Genomic DNA, 23,296 nt, shown 5'->3' on the forward strand with positions numbered 1-23,296 from the left:
TAGTGTTGGGGGTTCCAGGAACAGGGTTGAGAACCACTGCATTAAAATAATATTTAATTTCAAAATTTGCAAAGCATGCTAGGAACTGGATATCCCCCTGCCCGTTTTCAGCATACATTGATGCAACAGATATTATTCACATAGTCCCAACACAACTGGATTAAGTGAACATAGATGGATTGTACACAATTGAATTAAGTTGATATCAAATGCTAAAGAATTGTGTTGCATTAGCTCATTTTAAATAAGTTAATTGAGCAAGCAGTAAAAATCATGTTGAGTGAACAGCATCTGTTAGAAGTTTGAATCCATTTGAACATTTCAGTGTGATCATATCACATTTTGATTACTGTGTTGAATATCACTTGGACTTTACACAATATAATTATGTTCTAAACTCAAACATAAATGTATTAAGTTTATTAAAATGTACTGGTTTAGTATTTTCAATAGAGCTGCTTTCCCTTTTTCGGTGTAGTTAGTTTACTCAATATTTCAAGTTAAAAGCAATTAACATGCTTGTGTAGTATAAAATAAAAATCTGAAAGTTCTATTAACTTAAACTTGGGAGATTATTAATTGAAAAAAATTGATTGACTCAAATTTTTAAGTTCTGCTAACTTTTTAATGTTTACAGTGAGGAAAAAAATCAACAGTAAACAAAATGTGGGTAATAGGAAGAAATCTAAATATCTGTCTGGATGGTTTTGCTCTAAATACAAATAAACTGCTGGTCAAACATGGAGCGTTATGCATTTACTTCTCATTTTTATGAAATAAGCAGTTAAATTGGGTCAAAATGTCACGTAACGGCAGTTTGTTCCCTATTTGGTTGAAAACTGCAGAGTCATGCTCGCTGTTTGCAGATTTTTTGATCCCAAACGAACCAGAAATGCGGCATTAAAACAGCAGGGGTTGGGGGCCTGGGTAGCTCAGTGGTAAAGACACTGGCTACCACCCCTGGAGTTAGCTAGCTCGCTAGTTCGAATCCCAGGGTGTGCTGAGTGACTCCAGCCAGGCCTCCCAAGCAACCAAATTGGCCCAGTTGCTAGGGAGGGTAGAGTCACGTGGGGCAACTTCCTCGTGGTCGCTATAATGTGGTTCATTCTCAGTGGGGCGCATGGTGAGTTGAGCGTGGATGCTGCGGTGGATGGTGTGAAGCCTCCATACACGCTATGTCTCCGTGGCAATGCGCTCAACAAGTCACACGATAAGTTGCGCGGGTTGACGGTCTCAGACGCAGAGGCAACTGGGATTCATCCTCCACCACCCAGACAGAGGCGAATCACCACACAACCACGAGGACTTAAAAGTGCATAAGGAATTGGGCATTCCAAATTGGGTGAAAAAGGGTAAAAGAAAAAAAATGGCTAACGTGTCAATTCACTATTTAAAATAACCCTGTAAGCACATGTACATTGGCAAGACTGCATATCATTTGGAAAGCTTTGCATTCTGTTTTACGCAGTTCTAAGATCTGATAAATGTAATAAAAACAGCAACATTTTTGTAACATCTGCAAGGGAACATTTTTGCAATGTACTGCATGCAGATTGATGTGCACTATCAAGGGAAATGGAACATCTGTTTTTTTCCTCTGACAGGTATGATGGTGGGCGGTTACTTTTGGGGGTATCTGGCCGATCGCAGAGGGAGACGCAGCGTTCTGGTCGTGTCTCTTGCAGTGAACGGCACATTTGGGGCCGTGGCGAGTTTGGCCCCGAGTTTCTGGCTCTTTTTGCTTCTGCGGTTCTTCAGTGGATTCGGGTAACAACAAAATGACAGAAGAGTTTTTACATACACAGTAACATATTGTAGTTAGGCAGAATGTCAACACATTTTACTCTTGTCTCTTTCTCAGAGTTGGTGGATCCATTCCTGTGATCTTCTCGTATTTTTCCGAGTTCCAGCCACGAATGCGGAGAGGAGCTATGATCAGCGCTCTCGCCACCTTCTGGATGGCTGGAAATATTTTGGCAGCAGGTAAAACCATCATCCATTTAGCTGAGAGTGGAGATCAATGGATTTAAAATCACTCTTCATATATGTAGGCACTGAACGTTACTTTATCAGAGGACATTTTGAATGTCTTTTTTTTCCAGGTGTGGCTTGGTTGGTCATCCCCAGGACATACCTTAACACTCATTTGGGCTGGTTGGATTTCCAAAGTTGGCGTCTTTTCGTGGTCCTCTGCTCCGTCCCCAGTCTCTCATCAGCACTGATCTTCAAACTATTCATGCCAGAGAGCCCCAAGTTCCTTATGGAGGTACAGACACCTGGAACACAGCAATCAGAATGAACAAATGTTGTCACAATTGAACCAAAATTCTTAAAAGTTCAGAACGAGGCTGTGAAGAATGGAGGTACAGTCGTTTAATTGGGTAAATTGTTATTTCAACCATTCTTAAAGAACGAATTAAGTTTGTCAATCTGTCCTACTCTCACAGGACGCATTCTTGCGTTCCCTCTGCGCTGGACGCTTTTGTAGCATCTGGTATTCAGAATCATAAACACTGCGTTTCTAGGACGCTGTGTCAAGTTAAAGTAGTTTAGTATTGAGATCTCTGCGACATCAAGAATGCGTTTGTCCAGTATGAGCATTCTGAGGTTTGTTTCGCGTGCTGACTGCCCCCTGCTGATGCGGCTCATAATACTTCAAGCTTGAATTGCTTCTATGGTAGGAAAATACTGACTTTTACTAATAAAATTTTACTTTAAAATACAAATTTACGCACAGGGTTGCGGAGGCATGATTAAATTGCGTTATTTTTTTTTAACCCGTTATTTTAAAAAATTAATCGCACTAAATTAACGTTAAATCGACAGCTCTAATTGATACATTCATTTCAATGCAACAGTTGACCTAAGAATGGTTTTAAAGATAATTTACACAGAGATTTCATCTCATCATTTATGAGGCTGAATATGTGGTACTCTTGCGTATGTGTTGTGTCGATCGTTAAACAGACAAAACAGTATGACGTTTAGGACTGTACTTCCATTCCTCATAGTCATGCTTTTGTTTGTCCAATTAGATATAGTGTCTATTCTAAGGTCTTTAAGAGATTATGTTGCTCATTAACAATAACAAACTTATTATTAATATTGAATGTTTATCAGGTTTGATAAAATAATAATTGTTTTTTGCACAGGCTGGGCATGAGAAAGAGGCTCTGTCTGTGTTCCAGAGGATGTTTAGACTGAACAACAGAGGTGTCGTTAAACCATTTCCTGTACGTACGAGACCAACCTTCCCACTGTTCGACATTATCATGATATATCAGTTTGTGATAAGTTTGTGTCTCAACAGGCACAAGGACTTGTGATCAGACCTAAAAATGAAGAGGAGAAGGTCAGACCCAGTACAGGCTCAAGATCTGAACGTTTCAGTGGCCTTTTCAAACGGGTAATGACCCCTGACCTTTAACCTTTGTTTGTCTGTTTGTTTTGAATTTAGTTTTTTGGAATATTCTGTATAAGTATACAGCATTACTCACCTCTTAATGGCTTTGCTGGGTGTTTTTCAGGCATTATCTCCCATTAAGCAGCTGTTCGTTGGACCACTGGCTTCCAGAAGTGTTGTTCTGCTGATAATATTCTACTGCATTTCATTTGGGTATGAAAATAAGTGATATTGTTTTTTTTTGTTTTTTTGTTTTTAAACATGGGTAAATATGGGACACTTTCTCATAACTCCATACGACTGTCCTCTTTATATGTCATTGAATTTTTTTTATATAAAATCGACAAGAGTACATCTGGTATATTTACCAATATCTTAAGTGGTCTTTGTGGGTCCTGACCAGTGTCATGATCGGTAGACGGATCATTCTGAGGGGATGGAAGTTGGCTGGTGCGACCCCATTTCGGGAGTGGTGCACGGAGATGGGCAGGGTGGCAGCATTTGCAGAGATGTCAGATAGAAGGCTGGGCAACCTGAGGGTGTTTGATATGAAGTAGGGCAGCTATCTAACCTTTTTGGAGGGCTCTCGGGGAGGGGCAGTGGAGAGGGATTTGTAGTTTGAATATGTGTGATTATTATTATTATTTTATTTTTATATATATATATATATATATATATATTATAAAAAATGGGGGTTAAAAGTTGATTCTGTGCATATTTATGTTTTGCTTTTCTGTTTCATGTGTTGGAATCAATAAAAAATGTTAATCAGAATAAGTGGTCTTCGGCAAATTTCAGGCGTGCAGCAATGTTTTTGTTGGAATGCAGAGACTTCCATCGTGGTGTCCTGCTATGGACACCATGCCTGTTTAATGTTTTCCGTATAGTAGACTCATGAACAGAGATGTTAACCAGTTCCAATGATTCCTTCAAGTCTTAAGCTGTCACTCTAGGGTTCTGTTTTTACCTCATTGAGCATTCTGCGGTGTGCCCTTTGAGTCATCTTGGCTTGACGGCCACTTCTAGGGAGAGTAGCCATAGTACAAAATCATCTCCATTTATAGACAATTTGTCTAACTGTGGACAGATGAATATCTAAGCTCTTCGAGATAACTTTGTAACCCTTTCTAGCTTTATGCAAAGCAACAATTCTTGATCGTAGGTCTTCTGAGATCTCTTTTTTTATTTTTTAGCGAGGCATGGTCCACATCAGCTGATGCTTCTTGTGAATAGAAAACTGCTTTTTATAAATCAAAGTAGCTCTAACCCACACCTCCAATCTCGTTTTATTAATTGGATGCCAGGTTTGCCAACTCCTGACTCTATCTTTTGTTGATGTCATTAGCCTAGGGGTTCACATACTTTTTCCAACCCACACTGTGAATGTTTGAATGATGTATTCAATATATACAAGAACAATACAATGATTTGAGTGTTATTAGTTAAAACAGATTGTGTTTGTTCATTATTGTAACTTGGATGAAGATCAAACCAGATTTTAAGACAAATTTATACACAATAAATTCGCAGGTAAATCCAAAGGGTTCACATACTTTTTCTTGTCACTGTAAATGATTTGAACCTCTCTGTTCAGGTATTATGGGTTATGGATGTGGTTTCCGGAGTTGTTTAAGAGAGCAGAAGATGGAGGGTCTCCATGTGCCAACACATCTAGCATCCAAAGCTCAGAGAATGACAGCTGCTACCCTGTCAAAACTGCTGGTATGATGACATTATAACCAGGCTAAACGAGTCAAATCTAGACGAAACTAAATAAAACAAGACAAGATTTATCATCATTAATTCTCATTGGTAAAAGCTAAAATACATGAGATAATTGTCTTATTTGTGTTTTTTAAAGTCTACATGGAGGGTTTCGTAACTGCAGCCTCAAACTTGCCAGGAAACATCTTTACGATCTTGGTCATGGACAAGATTGGAGGGAAAATCCTGCTTTGTTAGTACAGAATGCTTTTATTTTTGTTCGTATATGAGAGAAATCTAGAGATTGAGAGTATTTTATGTTTTGATTGTGATTTCTGACATATCCTGATGTATGTGCATTTTGATTGGCAGCTGTCAGTCTGATGGTGTCCAGCGTGAGTGTGTTTGTCATCTATGTGGTTAAGACTAAATCCCAGAGTCTGCTCGTGTCCTGTGTGTTCAGTGGCGTCTCTGTCATCTCCTGGAACGCTCTGGACGTGGTGGGGACGGAACTCTATCCAACACAACTACGGTAAAAACACGCAATTCTCTAATGATTCACATCAAAATATTATAATTTATATAATTCGTTTATAATAATGTAATATTGTTACTCACTTCAAATGTAAACAGTGAGTCATAAGAGTTGATTTACAAATAGAAGTCTTAAAGGTACAGCAACAAAAACAGTGATTCTAATGATCACAGAGGGTGCAAAATGGTCATGTAAAACGAAATAATTGTTTGATTTGGTGCTTTGACACATTATAAGTGGACAAAATTTTCGAGTGCAAAAGTTTTGAGTGAACTATCCCCTGAAAATCTGACATTTAAATACAATTGTTTTAAGTCTGTTTTTTTCTTTCTTTTCTAGCTCCTCGGCTCTGGGATTTTTCACTGGAGTGGGCCGTGTGGCAGCAATCATGGGAAATGTAGTTTTTGGGCAGCTGGTGGACTCTAACTGTGCTGTACCTCTGCTGCTGGTCTCTGCACTCCTGCTGGCGGGAGGACTGGCGGCTTTACGTCTGCCACAAACTAAACAAACTGAACTTGCATGATACACACATGCAGTTAGCATCAGCCAAGTAAAACCATGTGATTCTGGGACCAAAATACCAAACCAAAGAGCTTTGTTTGCAGTTTCGCCTTAACAATAAACCTACACAGAATCTGATTCAAATATGGTCAACTTTTTTCAACAGAGCTGAGATAACTGCACTGAAAGCATTATTAAAATAGCCAAAATATTTAATAAACTAATACGCAAGGGATCAATTTAAAGGAATATTCCAGGTTCAATTCAATTTAAGCACAATCGACAGCATTTGTGGCATAATATTGATTACCACAAAAAACAATTTTGACTAGCCCCTCCATTTAAAAAAAAAAAAAAAAAAAAAAAAAAAAAACTGGGTAGCAGTGAGGCACTTACAATTGAAGTGAATGGGGCCAATCCATAAATGTTAAAATCCTCACTGTTTCAATAGTATAGCCACAAGACGTAAACAATATGTGTGCTAACATGATTTTAGTGTGATAAAATCGCTTGCTAACTTATTCTTTAAAATTGTATCCAATTTTACAACCTATGTAACGCTGTAAACCCTGTAATAGAGGTAGACCGATATATCGGTTTTACCGATTAATCGGTGCAGAGAGTTGCTTTTTTGGAACTATCGGTTATCGGCAAAAATCTATGCCAATAGTTGCCAATATATTATTTTGTTTTTTTTTTTATTCCTCCGTGTTCCTCTGAAAATTACGTTTATTAAATTGAAGCGAAGGCATGCAAAGAAAAATGTGACTATATAGAAACATCCCTCATCAGAACATACATTGTGTCTCCAACTTCATATTGTGAATAATAATAATATATAGGCTATAAAAAGCTTAATTTGTTAAATATTAAATATAGACCATTGTAACGGAGCCAAGTCTATGTCATTTCAAAATAAGAGTCCCTTGTGTGTTTTAGGCTTCTTTAGTGTTAAATGTCCCACGTTCTGCACCCTATCATCTTTTATTTTTGATTATTATTGGGATTTTGATTGAAAAATACATCTGAGATTTTATTAATTTTGGACTCTGGGCTCTATGTCTGTGCCGACTAAGAAAATGTTGTAACATTCTATGTATTGATTTTAAAAACTATCGGCCGATTAATCGGTTATCGGTCGACCCCTGCTCTGTAATCCTGCAAAAATTATGATTAAAGCTCAAATAATACACAAGTTTTAACAGAAGAATTAATGGAAGTGAATCAAATTATAAGCTTTTAAACCCTCCAAAAATTGGCCCCATTCACATCCATGTAAGTGCCTCACTGTAACCTCGATTTTTGCTTCTTTTTTTTAAAGAAAAGGAGGGATGTGTTAAAATTATTTTTGTGGTAATCAAAATTATGCCACAAATGCTGTCGATTGAGCTTGTATTGAACTCTTTAACATTTTGTTGATTGTGTAATTTTTGTGTTCATGTATAAAATTCTTGCTTTTTTACAATGGCTATACATTTCATATTTGTTTCTATTTAAATAAACAGAACATCCAATGGTGCAATGCTTTAACAACTTTATTTTGTCCTATCTGAACATCATCTACATTTGTAAGTAACCATGGCAACACTTGCATAGCAATGAGGTAGAGACATTTAATTTCTAAAAAGCAGCTGCAAAAGGCAACAAGGAAGAAAAAGATGCTCTTTGGCACAGCTTCAGCGAGAAACTAGGGAAACTGAGCTATATGCTGCTTGATGGATTTATTAAACTAAAATTAGGAGAGTTTAGTTCTACATTTAACAGAAAACACATCTCAAAACTTCTATGTAACCGGGAAAGATTTAACCCCATTCTGCTCAAACTAATTAAAACCACTGGCAACAGTGATACATTAAAAATAAAGTGCAATAATTTGATTAAAACTATGTACAGCACATTCTCAGCGGTTAAAGTGCGTTCCAGAGTTGTTAACGTGTATTCGATTTGATGGTTGATGGCGTGTAGGTTGATAAGCAACAGCATCATCCAAACATTTTGCAAACCAAGGTGCTCCTCAACCATTTAATAGTGTTAAAAAAGCTAAATAAAATTCAAAAATGGCCCCACAGGAGAACACACTTGGGACAGCAAAACTTTAAAAAATCTGTAAGTCTATCGGTTCATATTTCCATGGCATGACCCTAAACTAGCAGGCAGAAAAGCAGGTAAAACTGCCTTAAAATGTCAACATAACAGAACTCTCTAAAATCACCAGCAGACCAGCCAAATGAAATTAAATCAAATAAAAGGACTGGAAAAGCTGGTAACAAATGAAGGCACCGACTAGCATTTGCCTGCATCAGAGGATCAGACCAGCAAGATAAACTAATATTCTATGCATGCAAAACACTTAAACTCTTAAAATCAGGTGGCAATTAATCTCCTGGCCACCTCTAACTGTGCAAATGGGTCATCATCAATTAACCCTTTGGTGTGCATAGAGCATTAATGAACGAGAACGTGAGAAGTGCAATAAATGCAATAACTTGCCCAAATAAGACTTCCCTTTTCAGACTCGTGCTAAAATACTTCCCCAAAACAGTCAGCTCAGTCCACACTCTCTTGCCCATGGCTGCTCCCTGGAGAAACAGTAGCTTGGGATGACTCTGTTGCTTTATTTGGGATTCAAGCCCTTCTGGTTCCTCATGAGAGGTTGATGACTGCTCAACACATCCAAAGAGTGCCGCCAATGCCAGCAGGACCGACAGTAGTATTTAAAACAGGCCTGAAAAAGAAAGAGTTTAAAGGGTTAATTGGAAATTTACCATCATGTTGTTCCAAAGCCATCTGACTTGCATCTTCTGCAAAGCACAAAATGAAAAATTTTAACGAATATCCCGGTCTGTCTTTTTAAAACAATAGTAGTTGATTACAACTCAGTTTAAAGCTTAAAAAAGGACCCAAAAGTATCATAAAAGTAGTCCATGCAACTCATGCATCACATTGCAAGTCTTCTGAAAGCATACTAAGATTTTGGTGAGACACAACCTGAAATTTAAATAATTTTAAAAGGGGTCATGAAAAAAAATTTTTATGTAGTTTTATCTTCCCAGAGGTCCACTGATAATGTTAGTATATATATATATATATATATATATTTTTTTTTTTTTTTTTTTGCACCAAAATGTAAATATGATGGTATTTGTCATAACGTAAATATGATCATTTTCCACCCTGTCTTTGGCCCTCTGTCTAAAACGTTTGGTTTTAGACTAAGCGCCTCCTTAAAACTTCAACATAAACACCCACTGTTATGATTGGCAAACATCATGCAACCCCTTAAATACAGCCATATTTGAAACTCAGAAGAGCATGAACAAGCTCCACAATTTTATAAATCTACATTTCAGAGGGGGGACCTGGGTAACTTAGCAAGTATTGACGCTGACTACCACCCCAGGAGTCGCGAGTTCGAATCCAGGGTGTGCTGAGTGACTCCAGCCAGGTCTCCTAAGCAACCAAATTGGCCCGGTTGCTAGGGAGGGTAGAGTCACATGGGCTAACCTCCTCGCGGTCACGATTAGTGGTTCTCGCTTTCAATGGGGCACGTGGTAAGTTGTGCGTGGATCGCGGAGAGTAGCATGAGCCTCCACAAGCTTTGAGTCTCCGCGGCGTCATGCACAGCGAGCCACGTGATAAGATGTGCGGATTGACGGTCTCAGAAGTGGAGGCAACTGAGACTTGTCCTCCGCCACCCGGATTGAGTTGAGTAACCGCGCCACCACAAGGACCTTCTAAGTAGTGGTAATTGGGCATTCCAAATTGGGGAGAAAAGGGGATAAAAAAATAAAGAAAAAAAAAAACTACATTTCAGGGTTTACACAATGCACATCCAACACATTGTATACGAATATATTATTTATCTCAAGCACAACTGTTAACACTCATTACCATAAACAGTTATGAAATGTTTTGAAAACATTTGAAATGTTCATGAATGAAACAGTTTACTTATGCTTTTGCGATCGGGTCCAAGTGTTTTTAACTGCCACATCTTTCAATGAAAGTTCCTTTGCAAAGCTTGAATCGTATTATGACTGGTACGTGAGCAATCCACGCTGATATAAGCCAAAAAAACACTCATACATAGTCCAAAGCACAGTAAATAGATACATACATATCACTGGAATCGCATTAAAATGGTCAAAGACATCCATCTAGTGGATGTTTACATACACCAACAATTAAAAATAATACAGATGAGAAAGGCAGAGACAGAGTAGATGAATGACAAAGAATGGCTTCTCCTCTTCAGGAAGTAGAGTACGAGGCATTTTTGCAGCTTGGTTTCAATAAATGCTTTTGTTGCATTGGTATTAAGTGTTGAGTTCTGAAATTCACAGTGTGTTTTTATAGTAGAATGACCTCTTTTATGTCAAAATACCAAGGAAAATTTTATCCCTCATGCCATGACCCCTTTAAGTGAAAATCTTGGTGTACTTTTGGGTCCTTTTTTTAAGCTTTAAAGTGAATCACTATCAACTTCCATTCTTTTCAACAGAATGGAAGTTGATAGTGATTCACTTTAAAGCTTAAAAAAAGGACCCAAAAGTACACCAAGATATTGGTGGCATGAGGGATAATATTTATTAAAACATCTCATATGAGTTTGGAACAGCATTTAATTTTTGGGTATACTATTCTTTTCAGGTGGATTAAATAAGCCATAAATCTGAATATGATGCTCCACAGCATTTGGTTAATACCTGAGCCCTACAGAAGAATGGGCCGGGCTGACTGTTACATATTTGGCACACAGAGTCCTCCAAATATGGGTCAATCTGGACCTACAGAAGGTAGACACAGAAGCAGTTGAGTGAGGTAATACACAGGGCTGTAATTATCTTATGTTTCTGGTTTATATACAGTAGTTTCTACTCTTCAGTACCTTCTTGGTAAACTTGCAGGTTTTTATCTGCACAAATGCAGCAGTCACAGCTTTCAAGTAGCTCCTCTGGCTTCTGAAGGTCACTCTGCCAGAACCTACATTAGAAGGAAAAACTCCACTTAAAGGAATATTCTGGGTTCAATACAAGTTAAGCTCAATCAACAGCATTTGTGGCATAATGTGGATTACTACAAAAATTAATTTAGACTCATCCCTCCTTTTCTTTAAAAAAAGCACAAATCTGGGTTACAGTGAGGCACTTACAACAGAAGTGAATGGGGCCGATCTGTAAATGTTAAAATACTCACTGTTTCAAAAATATAGCCACAAGATGTACACAATGTTCGTGTTAACACCTAATTGATTTCTAAAGGCAGTAATGGAGGCATGAGAGTATTTTATTTTCGTTCAATTAAAGGAAATTATTGGCCATCCAACTCTTGATTTCAGATAGGCATGTTAAAAGATTGTCAAGCAAGTGACTATCATCTAGTCAACGATACGAAACTATATATTTTTAAAAGATGGAGCTCAGAGGAAGCATATAAAGGGAAAACAAAAGAGGTCCTAAAATGGATCCCTGCGGAACACCACATGATATGGGTGCAGATGATGAGGAAGAGGTCCCAGTGTTTACCAAAAAAAGTCCTACCCTTTAGATAAGAAGCAAATTACTGCAAAGGCAGATCCTGGATGAGCTAAAGCATAATAATATTGAGTTTTAAGAGTTGCATGAACAGACCTATAGGATATTTGTGCTTGTCTGTGTCGATTCCTGCATAAACAACCCCTCCAAAGAGCTCGTCCATGATGTGTGCCAGAGCCTCAGCATTTAGCATGCCATGCAGCGCGCCCACAAACACAGTCTTATTGTGGCAGAGGCGCTGGGCGGGACAACGGACGAAATTACTGTCTGAGATCACCCACGGTATAACCTGCACCTGAAACACAGGAAATGATAGAGGTGAGGTCAGGGATCAGAGGTCAGTGGTTAGTAAAGGTGTGTGTTGCATGTTGTTCTCACATCTTTGTTGTGAATTCTTCTGCTGGAAAGTTTGTAGTAGAATTCCAGATAATCGTCAGACTGCAGACGGTGTTGAATACAAGCCTGCAGGAGAATCTTTACGGACTTCTCACAATCAAACAGCAGATACACGTAACCTACACAAACACACACACAGTAAGCAAACTAAAGACTGATGCTATAAAGCAGCGACAAATGACTTTCCAGCAGAATAATTTTATGTCCTCAATGATAATTAAAATGCTATGAGACCAGGTGTCAGAATTTGTTGGCACAAATCAAAGTGCCAGATAATCTCTTCCACGAGTTTTTTTCCTAATCCACCACGACAAGTGTCGTGTAACAAGATATTCAAAGCGTAGTATGACTTCTATTTTTGACATGTTGCACTGGATAGCCGCACCCACATTGAAATCTCACTGGTTGAAAATTCTGCTCTTCAAAGCTGTAAAATAAAACATCAAATATGTTCTTATTTGCTGTATTTTTGTTGCTTTTCGCAGTATTTCGTGACGTGCATATTAAGGACGAGGTGTTTTTAGATTGTTGTTGATATATTCTGCCAATTATTCTGGTAATTATGTTGATTACCACAAAAATTACTTCGACTTGTCCCTCCTTTTCTTTAAAAAAAGCAAAATTGGGGCCTGGGTAGCTCAGCGAGTAAAGACGCTGACTACCACACCTGGAGTCACGAGTTCGAATCCAGGGTGTGCTGAGTGACTCTAGCCAGGTCTCCTAAGCAACCAAATTGGCCCGGTTGCTAGGGAGGGTACAGTCACATGGGGTAACCTCCTCGTGGTCACTATAATGTGGTTCGCTCTCGGTGGGGTGCATGGTGAGTTGTGCGTGGATGCCGCGGAGAATAGCGTGAAGACTCCACGCGCGCTATGTCTCCATGGTAACACACTCAAGCCACGTGATAAGATGTGCGGGTTGACGGTTTCAGACGCGGAGGCAACTGAGATTCGTCCTCTGCCACCCGGATTGAGGCGAGTCGCTACGCCACCACGAGGACTTAGAACGCATTGGGAATTGGGCATTCCAAATTGGGGAGAAAATCAGAAAAAAGCAAAAATCGAGGTTACAATCAGGCACTTACAACGGAAGTGAAAGGAGCCAATTTTAGAAGAAATGTGAAGCAAAAGCCCTTTAATTCTACTGTAAAAACTTGTGTATTATTTGAACAGTAAAGTTGTTTAAATCGTTGTTTTAGGGTTTACAATGTTACATCGTCATAGCAACAAAATTGTAAATTGGATATAACTTTACACAGAAAAAGTTAGCAAGCTATTTTATCACACTAATGATAATCATGTTAACACATATAGTTTATGCCTTGTCGCTATACTTTTGAAACGGTGAGAATTTAAACTTTTCCCCATTTACTTCCATTGCAAGTGCCTCACTGTAACCCATATTTTTGCTTTTTTAAAGAGGGAATTAATGTTTGTGGAAATCAACATTATGCCACAAATGCTGTCGATTAAGCTTAACTTACTGTATATTGAACCTGAAGTATTCTGGCTTCAGCTGATACATCAGGCATCCTGAATATGCACCGATGTATCGGCTGACGATATTTATCGGCCAATTATTGACCAAATTAAAACCACTGGCATCTTGGTTATAAGAATGAAAACGCAGATATGAAAAACCGATGGTTTATTTATAATTAATTAGTAACACACTTTGTAAAAACTCTGTGAATTTAAACGCACAATCCAGAAATAATAATAGCCACAATATCTAGAAGGGTTAGCACTCCTAAGAGCATGTAATATTGAATTATTATTATTTCTCATTCTCACCTTTCTCAAATTTCAAAAGCGGACATGACAGTTGTGGAAAAGGCACTTACCTAGTAAATGCAGTGCTGAGCGAATTACTTGTGAATTGTAATCAGGTACTGATTACAAATTACATGACAAAAAATGCAATCAGTAATGTAATCTCACAGATTACATAAAAGATACACTTAAAAAGTGAAATACATTACATTACATTACAAGAGTGAAATAAACATTAAATCTAACAGCAATGACAGTGCATGGCCAAACTTTATAATTCAAAACACTAAGACAACAAGTTCATTTAAGTGCACAAAACAATAGCAGCATTAAGAACATTAATGACCATAAAATCAACAGCAACGACATTGCCTAGATCAAAGCTTTCATCTAAAAACACTGAAACACTTTTAACCCTTACTGCTTACTCATAGTCCATCGCCTATTCCAAAGCTGAGAAGCAAGATATTATCTTTTGAACAGTGAGAATATTCTAAAAGAGCAGAATATTTAAAAAAAGCAAAGTTCCACTAAGTCAGGACCGTTAGAGATGGCATCCGCTAGATCCTCTGAAGCAATTAAGTTCAATGTGTGAGCTGCACACCATTGGTGAGGTAGTAAAAAATAATAATTGAAAAATATATATATATATCTAGTTCATTTTTAGTGCACAAAACAATAGAAACATTACATGAACAAACAGTAATGAACCTGAAATCAACAGCAATTGCTAGGTCAAAGCTAACAGCTCAAAACTCTGACACATTTTTTACCCTTACTACTTAATAATAGTCCATCACCTATTCCTTAGCTGAGTAGCATATTTTACGGTTGTAACGTAAAAGGAGCACATGCTCAAAATGTTTATCTGTGAGACTGTTTCGGAGTAAGAATATGATGATATTGATATGAAAATGATAAATAAATTATCAACAATTTATTGCCGTTGCCTTGTTTATATCTAATCATGTAATCTATAAAAAAGTAACTGTAGTCAGATTATAAGTATTTTAAAATGTAATTTAATCCAATTACAAGTACTTGATTTTTTATAATCTGATTACGTAATTCAGATTACATGTAATCCGTTACTGCCCAGCACTGCCTATAGGCTACATGATGAGAGCAACCATGCAAAACACTTTGAAACCAGCAGACTTTGTCTCAAAAGTCATCGGTATGATTCATTAATGCTGCATGATTGATTGAATTAAGATTGAAATCGCAATATGGCCTTAAAAGGCTGCATTTTAAAACATAGTATGCATTCAGCACTTCAGTCAGTGCTGTATGAGATAGCGGCGCCCTCTAGCGGTATGTGCGGCATTATTATTTCTTAATTGCTTATGCCTCAAAAGTATAGAAAATGGCTATTATTCCCCACAAACTTTGCATTTGTGACCAGGACAGTGATATTTTGAAATGTACCTATTTCCAATGAGAAAACGGGCGAATTTGTGTCTTTTCATTCACATAAAGTCAGAAAAAAACAATATATGATTCCAAATTAGCATGTATTTATACTAAAGTAATACAAAAATGACTACAAAAGATTTAGAAGTGAGTAGTTTTTCGAAATTTATGATTATACTTTAAATCACTTTCACGAATCAGCCCCCAAATGTAGTCTCCCTTCTTGTTCTCGTTATACTGTCCTTGGTAGCGGCGTTCAAAGTCCAGTATATCCTGGTGGAAGTGCTCGCCTTGCTCCTCCGAGTACGCTCCCTGTTCTCCTTGAATTTATCAAGATGAGCATCAAGGATATGGACTCTGAGGGACATCCTACAGCCCATTGTGCTGTAGTTCTTCACCAGAGTCTCAACAAGCTCCACATAGTTTTCGGCCTTTTGATTGCCCAGGAAGCCCCGAACCACTGCGACAAAGCTGTTCCAAGCCGCTTTCTCCTTACTAGTGAGCTTCCTGGGGAATTCACTGCATTCCAGGATCTTCTTTAACTGTGGTCCGACGAAGACACAGGCTTTGACCTTTGCCTCAGACAGCTTAGGGAAGAAGTCTTGAAGGTACTTGAAGGCTGCCGACTCCTTATCTAGAGCTCTGACAAATTGTTTCATAAGGCCCAATTTGATGTGCAGTGGTGGCATCAGCACCTTCCGGGGGTCCACCAGCGGCTCACACTTGACGTTGTTCCTCCCCACAGAGAACTCGATCCGCTGTGGCCAGTCCTGCCTGTGGTAGTGCGCCTTGGTGTCCCTGCTGTCCCAAAGGCAAAGATAGCAGGGAAACTTGGTAAAACCGCCTTGGAGACCCATCAGGAATGCCACCATTTTGAAGTCTCCTATGACCTCCCAGCCATACTCATCATACTTCAAGGCATCCAGCAAGGTCTTGATATGTATTCACTTAGGCAGCTGGAACTAAACTGAACTGGTGGGCTTAAGGCCCCTGTATTTATACTACTATTTATATTACTGGAAAGTTCTAGTAAGTTCTAGAACTTACTCCATGTTTACTCAGCACTGAATCTATCTGGAATGTTCTGGAAAATAGGTACATTTCAAAATATCACTGTCCTGGTCACAAAAGTTTGTGGGGAATAATAGCCATTTTCTATACATTTGAGCCATAAGCAATTAGGAAATAACAAAAAAGAAAATTGTTACACAGTATAATTATACTACTATAATACAAAATATACAAGGCTGTTTTGTTCCTTTGGTTTAAACTTTTTTCCACTATAAATTTTTCCATGATGTGGTTGACATTTCTGTGGAATCGGTATGTTTTGTTTTTTAATTGGCATTGGCCAAGACTTTTCATATAGTGCTTTCCTAATTATTAGTCATTTTAACATTATTAATATTAGTAATGAAACTCTTGATATCAATATTAATTAGTTATTAATATTAATGTTACCTTGCGGAGGACAGCGTGGATATCTATCGTCTTTTCCAGGCCACTCGACTTTCAGTGGACCAAAAACACTGAAAGTGTTCAACAGACTCGCTATGGAAAAAAGAAAGAAAAGATTGTCTTTCACAGCTTGTCTGTGTCCAAAGAAATAATACAGAATAATAATCTATAGCTCAGATGCGTGTTTGTCAGCTCACCCTCTGTGATGTCCCACGGCACACCTCCCAAAAACACTTTACAGGAGTAAACTTGGTTTTTGTAGTGTCGGGGAGGAAGTCGTCCTTCCCAGGTGTAGGTGGCTTCATTAACCGCTGTAACAGACAATCAATAATAAAATCAATGAAATATTTATGTAGAAGACACATTACTACTGTACAAATATAAGCTCAGGTAAGGCTTGATGACACTCTTGTAACTAACTGTAAATGTAACAAATTTAATATATCAAAAATAATTTAAAATGTGATTAATAATAATAATAACGCCTAAAATAACTTTCACACAAGTTTTCATTATTTCATATTTTATGTTAATTTTTCTCTGCTTTTAGTAAATATAAAGACTTATATACAGAGAGAGATGTCAGTTACGTCCTTGTTGATTGTAACCACCACAACTTCATAGTCAAAAGTATGGCTGTGTATGCCCCCTAAGAGTAATGCTGTGAAGTCTTAATCTCTTTCCTGTATAATGTGTAGGTGGCTTATATCACCATACCTGCAGCTTGTTTATGAAGCTTCACCTCTCTCTCGATGCAGAAGGAGGGTTTGTTCAAACCCAAAGCGTCCCAACCGGGCCAGATGGGCCCTGTTGACCAGCACCCAGCCAACAACCCCTCAGGCTGAGCACTGAGATTGGGGGTGAGGGTGGGCAGACTGGTATCTGTGCCCAGTTTTAAACCCTCTGCTGGCAGTCTGGGCAACAGCAGGGGTAACGGGGGAGAAACTCTGAGAGAGATCTGAGGGAGACACACAAAGAGACAACACAACTTCACTATATACTGTAAACCATATACTATATATCGCATACTATATTCCAGTACTGTATACTATAAACTATATACAGAATACTATATATGTATATATGTCTGTGTAGTGCACACTATATAATATACAGTATACCTATCCAGAGGCAGTTTTGGTCTGTACAATATCTGCTTCTGACAATTGCTGTATGCTGAAGACTTTTATCATCCTCAGACGGTGCGCACAAAGGCATTTAAAAGAGCATCAGATGCATTTGGCGCACAAATATTACTACAGCTGACTAAAATTGCAAGTTTCAATCTGATTGGCTGGCTTTACGCAATTTCAGAGTCAGGATGCACAGGTTTTAATCAGTCCACCGGTGAACAAAGATACAGCATGTTTACAAGTTTACAAGCTTGTAAATTGGCCCAGTTAGCAAATTGCTGTTGTTGTGTGTGTTGTGAAGTGTGTGTCAGTGGAATTACTCCCGGCGGACACGTCGAAAAGGTTCCACCCTTTTGCAATTTTTGTTGCACTCTAGTCTGCTTTAACGCATTCATTCTGAAAGCTCAAGTTGATAGTAAAATGTCTGGATATGCAAGACAGAGGCCGAGTATGTATATATATATATATATATATATATATATATATATATATATATATATATATATATAATTTTTGTTGCACTCTAGTCTGTCTTGAATAATATTATTCTGATGTAATTAAAACTTTATAATGCAGCACTTTTCATACTATTGTCTCCTTAAGATGAATCGCTTATGATGTATTATATATTATTGGATAAAAGCATCTGCCAAATGAATAAAGGTAAAATGTATGGGTTTGTGACCTGAACCATGTCACTCACCAGATGGTCAGATCCAGATGAGATTCCGCTGGTCTCAGAGTTGACGGGACTGTTGGATCCAGAGTGCAGGAGAGAGTGAGGTTCTGGTGTTGGTATTACATGATTGAGGCTTGAGAAACACTCCAGAGGGTCACGCCCACCTGCAGACTCCTGAGCCTGGAAACCCTGATTCTGACCCAGATCGCTGCTTTGTGGAGCACCCAAGAGATTAAACACTGCAGGAGAGAACTTGAATGAATATTATGGACGTGAATGGTGTCTCTATGTTAACTGAATATTGTTAAAGTCAACATGAAATGACATTCACAGCCATTTTACTTCCACAATGTTACATATTTCTGAGTACAATGGGATATTTAACAAGAATTCATTAGAATTGTAGGGCGAGACTTTGATTTTTGAGACTTTTTCTTAAAATAACATTCACCAATTATTTGTTCACAATAAGACCAGGAACATGTATTAAGAAAATAAAGATGGTATTTTATAACTTCATGTTGAGTTTAAACCACTGACAATGCAATAGGAAGTAAACCAGCTGATATTCAAGTGAACTATAAAGCACTTGTTTATCTTTATTCCTGTAAAAATGCTGAAAGTGCTGGATGATACAGCAAAAAAGAGAAGCTCAGCATGACTATGTTAGTGTGTGCGTGTGTGTGTGTTATGTTCTTCGATAACTGAATTTGGGTCAAAACAAACCTTAAGTGTCACCATGGCTTTGATTTAAAACACTGTTGGACACACATACGCACATTTACGCTTGTAATGTAAGCTAGGGAAGCTAAAAGGGAAAGTCAAAATGAAATGCAAGCTAATATGGATGAAGGCAGTGTTCTGTTCTCTGTGACTGGTTTAAAAGTGATTAGTCATGAGTGAGAAATAGAGATATGAGGCATCACTAAAGATTAAACCTTCCAGAACAATCTATCAACACACACACGTTTGTTTTCTATCATGGTTGGGACTTTCCATTGACCTACCCCCTAGCCCTAAACATAAGCCTTACAGAAACATTATTGCATTTTCATTAAAGGGAAAGTTCACCCAACACTGAAAATTTGTCATCATTTACTCATCCTCACATTGTTCTGAAACTGTATGCCATTCTTTCTGTCCCTTTAAGGCGTTATTTAGTATGTTTACTAGGCCATTTTCATCTTGGGGACTGTTGGCTGCGCAGGAAAAACCTGACCTACACTAACAAAGTGCTTAAAACTAGCTTGAACTAACAGAGGGATAGCCATACAACAATTCAACATCCTATCAAATTCACATTCAGCATAAAATCCCTTTTACAGATACACACACACAGAGTAGGTTGACTCACTGGGTGTCTGCGAGCAGGTCTTGGGTGGCTGCTGGGGTTCCGGGCGGATCCAGGGCTGCTGGTTCCAGCAGGGGAGGCTCAGAGACAGCAGGCCCAGACTGAGTTCTTCCACACTGGGCACACCAGACGGAGAGTCCTGCTGCTCTGGAGCAAACAGCATTCTGCTAACCCACGGAGAACAGCCTGTGCCAGAACCATCTATGAGAGAGAAAGAGAGAGAGAGAGAGAGAGAGAGAGAGAGAGAGAGACGCTAAAATACAGTATCCATAGTGCAAGAAACAGATAATTCATCCTATTTATTAGTTTGTTTTATTGTGCTTATGTTCTTTATTTTCTTATGTCATCATTAAAAATTAAGTGTTTTCTGTTTTCCTTTTCATTATTACTTCTTGTTTTTTATTAATATTATTATATCTTATTTAAAAACCTTGCAATGCTACAACTGTATATGTTATCTAAAACTGCAGAATATGCCAACTGTCATTGCAATAAAGCTAAACTGGAATAAACTGAGTGGAATTGAATTGAGATATACAGAATGAGAGAATTATAAAACTATATACAGACAGACAGACAGACAGACAGATAGACAGACAGATAGATAGATAGATTGATTGATTATTGGAACAGGTTAACATCTCTGTTCATGAGTCTACTATACAGAAAACATTAAATAGGCATGGTGTCCATGGCAGGACACTACAAAGGAAGCTGCTGCTTTTCAACAAAACATTTCTGCATGCCTGAATTTTGCCAAACACCTTGAAACTCCACAACGCTACTGGGAAAATGTTTTGTGGACTGATGAAACTAAGGTTGAATTGTTTGTGAAGAACATGCAGCACTACTTATGGTGTAAAAAGGCCACCGCATACCAACATGAAAACATCATCCCAACGGTGAAGTATGGTGGAGGGAGCATCGTGATTTGGGGCTGCTTTGTTGCTTCAGGGCCTGGGCCATTTCTCATCATCGAGGGAAAAATTAATTACCAAGTTTATCACGATATCCAACAGAATAATGTCAGGGTGACTGTGTGCAAGCTGAGGCTCAGTAGAAGTTGGGTGTTGCAGCAGGACAATGACCCTTAACATCCAAGTAAATCCACTACAGAATGGCTTAAAAAAAAGAAAATCCAACTTTTGGAGTGGCCCAATCAGAGCCTAGACCTTAATGAAGATGCTGTGGAATGACCTCAAGAGAGCCGTTCACACCAGACATCCTAAGAATATGGCTGAGCTGAAGCAGTTCTGTAAGAATAGTCCCAAATTCCTTCTGAATGTTGTGTGGGTCTAATCCGCAGCTACTGGAAACGCTTAGTTATTGCTGCCAAAGTAGGATAGACCAGTTATTATATCTAAGTGTTCACATACATTTTCCACAGCACTGTGATATGTTTAATAGGATGTGTTCAATAAAGACAGGAAAGATTATAATTGTTTGTGTGTTGTTAGCTTAAGCACCATCATGTTTGTCTATACTTGTGAAGTGTGACTTCGATAAAGATGAGATCACATTTTATTACCAACTAATGCAGAAAAACAGATTCCAAAGAGATCACTGTGACGAGGAGGAGGGTGGGGCCGGGCCGTGACTATGCACTCCCGGCCCCCAATTGGGCTAATCAGCCGAGGAGAGGGATAAGTGCAGCGGAACATGGCAGTTTGGGAGAGAGAGAGCCACATGCAGCTGCCATGTGTGTGTTTGTGTCTTTTTGTTTCAATTAAATACTATATTAACTGTTAACCTTTGTTTCATTGGTGCCGAAACCCAGGATGGAGGCCAATGTAACAAAGGTAGTCACGGCCCGGCCCCGCCCTCCTCCTCGTCACACTCACATACTTTTTCTTGCCACTGTAGAAGATAGATAAGATAGATAGATAGACAAACAGACTTCCACTGAAATCAACCTGAGTCACACACACACACACACACGTTTGCGGTACCAACCTGACGTTGTTCCAGTTGAGGTCATCGTACCTTTGTGTGTTCATCACTGACCTGTTAATCATGTGACCACACCACTGAAACCTCACACACTACTGCTAGTGCTAAAGCCATACTCACTACCAGAACCGCTCCCCATCCCTGCATAGATTCTCTCACTCTCTCTCTGTTTCTGTGGGTGGGTGAGTTTGCACTTTGAATCACATGTCAGGGTACCAATGTACTGATCCTCTCTTTCTCTCTGGTGAGTCTCCCTTTTGTGGCCTGACTCAGCACAGACAGACGGAAGTGGGCAGGGCTCCAATAATCACTGTGATTTAGCTCATTTGACTAACACACACACAAACACACACACACACACACACACACACACACACACACACACACACACACACACAATCTGTCTCTGTCTGCCAAACACAGGCTGTACCAAACACACCCATGTACTCCCCATAGTGTTCAACACAAAAATGTCAAACTTTTATCTTTTGAACAGGCAAGCTCTAAATTGTTTGGTTGGTTTTACTAACTAACATTAGTTAACATGAGCTAACAATGAACAATACTCTTACAGCATTTCTTAATCTTGGTTAATGTTCATTGTGTTTCATGTGTATGTAAATGTAGTATGTTAATGTGCAAGGTTTTCAATGGTTTCGTCCAAATTGGCCCCTCATAAACTCAATCCCGGTCTCATAACAAAGCATGCCTTCATGGAATTATTGTAAATACGAGTTTCCTACTCGAAAATTGCACTTGAACGGCCCCTCAATTTGTAATTACGGCTGGAAAACTCTGAGATAATTTTGAGTTTCTGAGTTGGGAGAAGACATAAACATTCAACATGGAGGAGAGTACAGATCCAATAGTGAATGATGGCTTTATTTATTTTTCTAAATGCAGCTACCACATTATTTCTTCCTGTTTTAGTCATATTGATTTACGTATATTTTAGGAACTATTTGATGCTTATTGTACATTTTTACACAGAATAAATAACATGTATTTGACCAAAATTCCATCATCATCAGCCACTTGGCTAGCATGTGTTACAGTGTCAAAATTAGAGTTCCCCAAGAAATATGCATGAATGAACCTGACATCCTCCATGTTATTGACAACAAAGCACTTGAACGTGACGTGCTCATAATTACAACTTCAGAAGTGGGAAGTAAGATCATTCCCATAGCACATGAAGGCAGCATAAAGGCCATTCCTTTTCATATGAGAAGTTTTACAAGTTGTCATGAGACTACGTTGAGTAAACCAGATATACATCAACATAACAGTATTTTCTGTTTTCTCAGTTATGATGGTAAAATAATCAGTACTTTTTATTTCTGGATGAACAGAAATTCTGATTACAAACTCATTGGATAAACATACAATTTTCAGTCTTTTATTGTGGTATCAACTATGTCACACTATCCTGTCCCTCAATGATGCATAAAAACAAAACAAACTGTG

The 23,296-nt window shown here is 38.4% G+C and overlaps 2 protein-coding genes across 5 annotated transcripts in view; one reads left to right on the forward strand and one right to left on the reverse strand.

Moving 5' to 3' along the window:
* LOC127435611 (synaptic vesicle glycoprotein 2B-like) overlaps positions 1-7,654 on the forward strand; it is an 11,078-nt gene extending 3,424 nt beyond the window's left edge. For 3 of the 4 annotated variants that reach the window (XM_051689204.1, XM_051689203.1, XM_051689202.1), the window contains 10 exons: positions 1,605-1,767; positions 1,862-1,983; positions 2,103-2,266; positions 3,153-3,233; positions 3,311-3,406; positions 3,528-3,616; positions 4,998-5,125; positions 5,265-5,360; positions 5,480-5,639; positions 5,982-7,650. In XM_051689204.1, the coding sequence (XP_051545164.1) occupies positions 1,605-1,767; positions 1,862-1,983; positions 2,103-2,266; positions 3,153-3,233; positions 3,311-3,406; positions 3,528-3,616; positions 4,998-5,125; positions 5,265-5,360; positions 5,480-5,639; positions 5,982-6,165 (1,283 nt within the window). In that variant the 3' untranslated portion in view covers positions 6,166-7,650. Of the gene's footprint in view, positions 1-1,604; positions 1,768-1,861; positions 1,984-2,102; positions 2,267-3,152; positions 3,234-3,310; positions 3,407-3,527; positions 3,617-4,997; positions 5,126-5,264; positions 5,361-5,479; positions 5,640-5,981 lie in introns of all 4 variants that reach the window. The other variant, XM_051689205.1, reaches the window with a different exon arrangement.
* Positions 6,450-21,905, reverse strand: LOC127435610 (cytoplasmic polyadenylation element-binding protein 1-like). The gene is made up of 11 exons (XM_051689201.1): positions 21,833-21,905; positions 19,883-20,080; positions 18,553-18,767; positions 17,434-17,674; positions 16,914-17,027; positions 16,720-16,809; positions 12,056-12,192; positions 11,774-11,972; positions 11,032-11,126; positions 10,850-10,930; positions 6,450-8,868 (listed from the first exon to the last, which is right to left on the reverse strand). Exons 1-11 carry the CDS (start codon positions 21,855-21,857, stop codon positions 8,758-8,760), a joined length of 1,506 nt encoding a protein of 501 aa, XP_051545161.1. The 5' UTR covers positions 21,858-21,905; the 3' UTR covers positions 6,450-8,757.
* Between the last annotated feature and the right edge of the window lie 1,391 nt (positions 21,906-23,296).

This window comes from Myxocyprinus asiaticus, chromosome 46 (assembly GCF_019703515.2).
Source record: "Myxocyprinus asiaticus isolate MX2 ecotype Aquarium Trade chromosome 46, UBuf_Myxa_2, whole genome shotgun sequence".
Lineage (NCBI taxonomy): Eukaryota > Metazoa > Chordata > Actinopteri > Cypriniformes > Catostomidae > Myxocyprinus > Myxocyprinus asiaticus.

Coding starts and splice junctions, on each gene's coding strand:
- LOC127435610 (XM_051689201.1), bottom strand. CDS start 21,857: ATGACCTCAACTGGAACAACGTCAG. Junction 18,768..19,882: donor GACCTGCTCGCAGACACCCA/GTGAGTCAACCT, acceptor TCTCTCCTGCAG/TGTTTAATCTCTTGGGTGCT. Junction 12,193..16,719: donor TCCACGCTGTCCTCCGCAAG/GTAACATTAATA, acceptor GTGTTTGTGTAG/GTTACGTGTATCTGCTGTTT.